The 6,139-nt window shown below is 39.7% G+C and overlaps 1 protein-coding gene across 3 annotated transcripts in view; it reads right to left on the reverse strand.

Moving 5' to 3' along the window:
• The window catches only part of GTF3C1 (general transcription factor IIIC subunit 1), a 160,378-nt gene that overhangs the window by 85,979 nt on the left and 68,260 nt on the right, over nucleotides 1-6,139 (reverse strand). For all 3 annotated transcript variants that reach the window (XM_025200611.1, XM_025200610.1, XM_014518635.2), the window contains exons 16-19: nucleotides 5,540-5,685; nucleotides 5,061-5,158; nucleotides 2,871-2,967; nucleotides 1,911-2,088 (exon numbers count right to left, since the gene is read on the reverse strand). In XM_025200611.1, coding sequence (XP_025056396.1) covers nucleotides 1,911-2,088; nucleotides 2,871-2,967; nucleotides 5,061-5,158; nucleotides 5,540-5,685 — 519 coding nt within the window. The remainder of the gene's footprint in view (nucleotides 1-1,910; nucleotides 2,089-2,870; nucleotides 2,968-5,060; nucleotides 5,159-5,539; nucleotides 5,686-6,139) is intronic.

A 6,139-nucleotide genomic window follows, 5' to 3' on the forward strand; every position in this document is an offset into this window, starting at 1 on the left:
GGGGGGGAAACGACGACGACGACGGACTGTATGGCAGCACTTGTATATTAATATACTTAATAATCTTTTTCTTTTTTTTTTTAAACAGTAAATACCAGGTTTTCTAAAAATTCTAAACCTGGTGACAATAACTAAAACCTCACATACTGTCTCTTTGTATGCCTTCTAACTGTAACATTTCTTGAAGTTCATGTAAACCAAAAGCAGGGCAAACAATGTAAACATGCAGCCCATGTAGCCATTTAGAGGCCGTAAACATGCAGCCCATTTAGAGGCTGGACTGTCCTGTCCTAGATCTCCCATGACCAATGCTTCATCTAACCTCTTTTGAAAACATCCAGTGAAGGAGATTCCATGACTTCCCTGGGGAGCCTAATCTACAGTCTCACTGTTCTAAAAGTGAAGAAGTAGTTTTGGCTGATATCCAATCTAAACCTCCCCTGCTGCAGCTTCAAGCCATTGGTATGTATCCTGCTCTGTGCAGCAACAGAGAAAAAGTGTTTTCTTTCTTCTTGATGGCAGTCCTTCAGATATCTGATGAGTGCAATCATATCCCTTCTTAATCACCTTTTCCACAAGCTGAACATGCCTGTTTCTTACAACCTCTCCACATATGCCTCGTCTTCCAAGCACTTTATCATTTTTGTTGCCTGCCTCTGGACCATCTCTAACTTCTCTGAGCCTTTTTTAAAATGTGGAGCCCAAAACCCCACACAGTACTCTAGATGAGATCCAAGTACTGTTGAGCAAAGAGGCATTATCACCCCCTAAGTCTTACACTTAATGTTTCTATTGATGAAGCCCAAAACTGCATTAGCCAATATTTTGCAGCTATGTCATGCTGCACACTCATATGGAGTCCATGATCCACCAGGATTCCTATAACCTCTGGAGCACTGCCAGCCAGCCAGTTGCCACCCATGTTGTATGTGTTTTTGATTAATCTTCTTGAGGTGCAGCACCTGGCACTGGTTAGCACTGAATTTCGTGCTGTTGGATCTAGCCTACCATTCTAATCTGCCAAAACCCTTCTGAATTGTGCTCCTATCTTCCAGTGTGTTTGCAATTCTTCAGTTGCGGTTTCATGTTGTTTCCTGTGTGCTGTCTGCAAATTTGCTCAGGAAACTCTTATTAGTAATGTTCAGTAAATGATATTAAAAACATACCAATAAGTGATTTTTGAGCATACTGAGTTTTCAACAGCATTAATATCTAATATGGCCAGGACCAAGCAAGATCTTAAAGGGGGTATGGATGCACTATTTTTTATAACATTGTTTCTTATTCTTGAATCTCAGCTCCATAAGAAAACATGGGTGGAAACTTTCAAAGGACTGCAAGATACCCTGCACAAATGATCAGGCTTCATTCTAAACTTAATACCATGCCCTTTCATGGAGGCTTCCTATCAGTCGGTTTCAGATCATTCAGATCCCACACAGAATCTATCACAAAAATTTATAGAAAATATTAGTGCTTAAAAAACTTACTTAATAAGTTGTTATACCAGTGAAGTTAGAGATGGCAGGTTAGAGGTGACAAGAAAGAACTTATCTAAAAAGGGTAAATGGAAAAGGTGCGACAGGAGTAGGCAAGAGCAGAAGTTGGGAACCTTTTCCCAGTGGCCAGCTGCATGCTTATAACCTCACTGTGTATTCCAAACTTTTCTGCTGCAAGGGTAAGTACAGATATGGTGAAGCAGGATGCTCTACAGCAGAGAGGAGCACTCCGGAGAGAATGGGAAGCATATCACAGCTCTGTGCCACTGATCCCCTGTGCTGGATCAGACCTCTGCAGGCCAGATCAGCCTTCTTTGTGGGCCAGATTCAGCCTGTGGGCTGTAGACTGCTGATCCCTGAACTAGAGGATAAAAGTAGAGATGAAAGAGAGAATGTTGAAACATATTATACCTAATGGAGTATTGAGGCAGACACACTGTAAATCAAACCAGAAGTTCTCTACATCCTGTATAGTGTTCAAAACATACAAACGTCTTTCAAATGGACGGCTGCTTTGAGCCAGGTTATAGTGAGGGTCACAGATAGTCGTATCAACAATCACTGCATTTCTCTTCATATATACAAACACCTGTCAAAGACATGCCATTTCAAGAGACAGAGTCAATAAGAGACACCAATTAAACCGTTTTATTAGTTGGACATGTGGCTCCACTTATTCTGACTGGCTAGGACCCTCTCAATCTTTAGTTCCTTAGTACCCTGATGAAAAACAGTTATGTCCAGATTTATTTTGCCATCTGACAAACTGCTTTTTCCTATACTTCTAAGATAGCTGAAACTGTTTCTGTACAGTTCTGAAGTAGTACTAGTGCAAAAGGGCCTATATAACAACTGTCTCATGTTACTTAAAAACAAATTCTCACTAAGAAACTAAGAGTTTAAATAGTTGAATACATTAAACTGTCTAATCTGCTCTAGTTCCTATAAGAAAGTATGACTGTTTTCTGCACTCAAGTTATCCATGCTTACAGCAGATGGGATGAGTCAAAATAACAACAATTTGGATTGGGATTATCACCCCCAATGTCTAGGATCAGGGAAAAATCCAGAAATTGTTTAACTGTTCTGTAGCAGAATATGCTACCTGAGTCCATATTTTGCTCAAGTAAGTTATTTGTGCCTGTATCCATTTTCAAGCGGTCTTTTTCTAGGGAAACGGACAGAAATTATCCATACAAATTCCATTACATCATTAAGAACTGCATAGTTGCAAACATAGTCTAAACACTAATATTCAACTCAATTTTTAAGCTAATAGCAAATTTGGAAATTCTTATTTCATGACTATTTGTATTATCAGAGAGAAAAAAAGAAAAGCACCGGGTGAGTAACATTCAAGTTTTCAATTACCTGATCTTTGTCTTGAAACTTCTCAGTTGGACCAAACTGTACCAAGCCCATGTAACATAACCTCTGCAGGCTTTCCACCACTGAAAAGATGTATCTCCTAACAAAGAGTTACATTTTATATTCAGGATAAATATGTAGTAGTGATGTTGACAAGAAGTTAATGTTAATGAACTGCTGCAGAGTATCAGTGGTGTTTCTGAAATGAAATTCTCTGAATTCCCAGTTCGTAGGAAATTTTGAAAATGCTTGTTTTCAGTCCAGTCTGCACCAAAACCAAATTATAATAATCTTCCAGAAAACAGAAATCCTACTTTTCCATCATATCTAAATGAGAACCAAACCTATATTGTCAGGAAAAAATCTGCAATAAGTTTAACCTTCTCTGACAGTTACATAAAAGAAGCAGCATCTCCATGTTTGCAGACAATTTTGCATAACTTGAAAAAAAAAAAAAAGACTGAAATAGAGGGGGACAGATTTTGTACTTGGACTCGCATAACTTTACATGTATTGTTTCCCAGGAAGAGCTAGCAAAGATCTTATAGTTAAGGCTACCTAACAATATGGCATAGAAAAACAGCCAACCTGAAACATTTTATATTGTGTCTAGTGAAGGCAAAATAATTCAGAAAAATGTAAGTGCCTCCAAGAATTAGGCTAGATAAAATATAGTTTTCCAATTGATGAAAATTCTCCTCTTTCTCTGAGAAACTATAATGTCTCCACTCAGTAATGCCAAGGACTCAGAATTTGTCAGAGTGGCCATCTGGTATCAGAAAACTGTTTTGGCATTCCAATAAAAACTGTAAACCTTGGGAGGAGGGGGGAAAAGGGAAGAGTTGTACCTTGTATATACACACAACAGAAATCTACATATTTCATCTGCACTGAGCTGCTTCCTGTCCAGGTTTGCAGGCGTGAAAAGTACAACTGATCCTATGAGCTAATGATGACCAATTACTATAGTGGCAAAACACCAGAATTAGAAGCAGGGACATATCTCTTCTGTGCTCGCAACAGTCCCTCTTCTGGAACTCAAGCAGCATGGAGAAGAATAAGGTAGTTAACTGGAATAAAAAAAGGAGTAACCAGAAGGAAGTGAATATTGACAGGCTGGATAAGATAGAAGCAGAAACAAGAGCATCAAAAGATAGCAGAAGTCTTGGGAATCGGGTTCTTAAATGCTAAACATTCCTCTACTATGAAACACAATGGCAAACTGCCTCATCTTCCCCTGCTGGCTGGTTCAGATGATAAGTAAGCTACTACTGTTATCTGTTATCCATTATCTCATGTAACAGATTTGTGCAGTAAATGTAAAAGGTTCCAATCTGTCTGATAACCGTGGAGGGTCAATACATTTCTACGCTAATGAATTTCTGCTCTGCAAATTTAAATCCAGATTTCAGTTTAGAAAATTAGAATGTTATAGTTCCAAAAATCAAGAATTCAAAGGTTAGGAAAGATCAAACATAAGCTGTCTTTGCTACTTTTTTCTGTTATTTCACAGTAATTGTCTGCCAGACCTGGATGCTTCTGTAAGGAGACAAACCTGGGGCCTGAGGAAAGTGAGCCAAAATTCTGATCAAGCGATACTATAAACCCCTCTCCATCATGGACATTGTGCATGGATTCACAGTTATCTTCAGTGAACCTCTAACCAATGAGACCTCCTCTTAGAACTAAGTCTTTCTTCAGCAATGAAACTCATTTGCCCAACAACTCCCCAATCACTTTGCTTAATAGTTACTTCCTTCTTCTGCACCCTACATTTTTTTAAACAATCTTTTAGATTTATAAAGTTCCCCTAGGGACCAGTATATTCATTATGACAGAGGATCTCAACATTTTTAGGCTCATGGAACCTCTCAGCAAAAGTCCATTCTTAGCCGTCATTATTTTTTGACAGTAGAAAAATAACAGCAATTTTTCCTGCTGCAAAGAACTCAGAAAGACCATACATAACAGGTTAGAAAGTTTTTGATACTATGGAGTCCTATTTAAAATCTGTAGGTTGATTTTGCAAATTGTGTAGGCGTTTCCACACTTGACAAGGTTAATATTACATAATAACCTATGGAACACTTAAAGAATCTTGCGACACCCTGGTTGAAAATCATTGTACTAGGAGATCAACTAATCGTCCTTATTTCCCTCCCCACCTCCCAGTGAAATCATCTGAATACTTGCCTCTTATAGAGAAGCTGTTGTCGAACTGGCCTTGGAAGAAGTCTGATCAACATGTGTTTTTTCAATGGATCATTTAGAAAATCCTCAAGACCATCCACCTAGAGTTATTTAATAGAAAATTAACCAAATAAGACAACTGACTAAAATTTAAATGAGAACATGGTCAGCTGATGACTACATTCAGAAATTAGTTTAAACAAATACCAGTACTGGTGTACACAATGCAGCTTTCTAGCCATCTTACTTTGCAAAAGGAAGGTTCTACAAGAGCATTAGGTTAAGAACCAGGAACTCTGCAGGGCTGGACATCATCCAGTCACTGACAAGCGATTATTTTCTTCCAGAAAACCAGAGAAACGAAAAAGTTTCTATTGACTATGATAGCATGAGCTAAGTGCACTTGCCCTGCTTTGTAAGGTACTGTCATTAACACTGAATATTACATTATACCAAATATGAAGCAGAAGGAAGCACAGTACCTTGTAACTGACTTGCACTATCTGGACAAAGATGGAGAGAGGTAGGCAGAGAAGAATGTCACTGACAAGAGCCCAGCCATATCCAAATTCCCTGTGTACTGGCAGAGGAGGAATATAGCGCATCCATGAAGCATCATCCACATACACTAGAGAAAGAAGGTTAGTTTAGTCACAGAACAAACCTTTAGGACTCGCTTCCTGCATCACCTTGGAATGTGTGCAGCACTGGAAATCTAAAATTAAGTTTTGTAAATGGAAGCATAGGAATGGCAACAGACTTTGTGTAGCAGTCTGTCTAGTCCTACAGCAGCAGCCTGCTGAAAACCAGCGCACAGATCTGGGGGCCCGTGCCCCCTCGGAAGACCTGGCAAGAGCTGGGGAAGTGATCAGAGAGCTGGGGGAAGCAATCAGAGCTGGGGAATTGAACCATGGGCTGGGGGAATGTTCAGATCCCTGAACATTTCCCCAGTTCCCAGTCGGATTCCCCAGCTCCCCGATCTTTTCCCCAGCTCTTTCCGGGCCCCCAGATGATGTGGGATGACAGTAGACTGCTGCTGCCAGCTGATGATGGCTATTTCCCCAGCTGGCAGCAGCAGCCCG

Source organism: Alligator sinensis, unplaced genomic scaffold (genome assembly GCF_000455745.1).
Source record: "Alligator sinensis unplaced genomic scaffold, ASM45574v1 scaffold410_1, whole genome shotgun sequence".
Classification (NCBI taxonomy): Eukaryota; Metazoa; Chordata; order Crocodylia; family Alligatoridae; genus Alligator; species Alligator sinensis.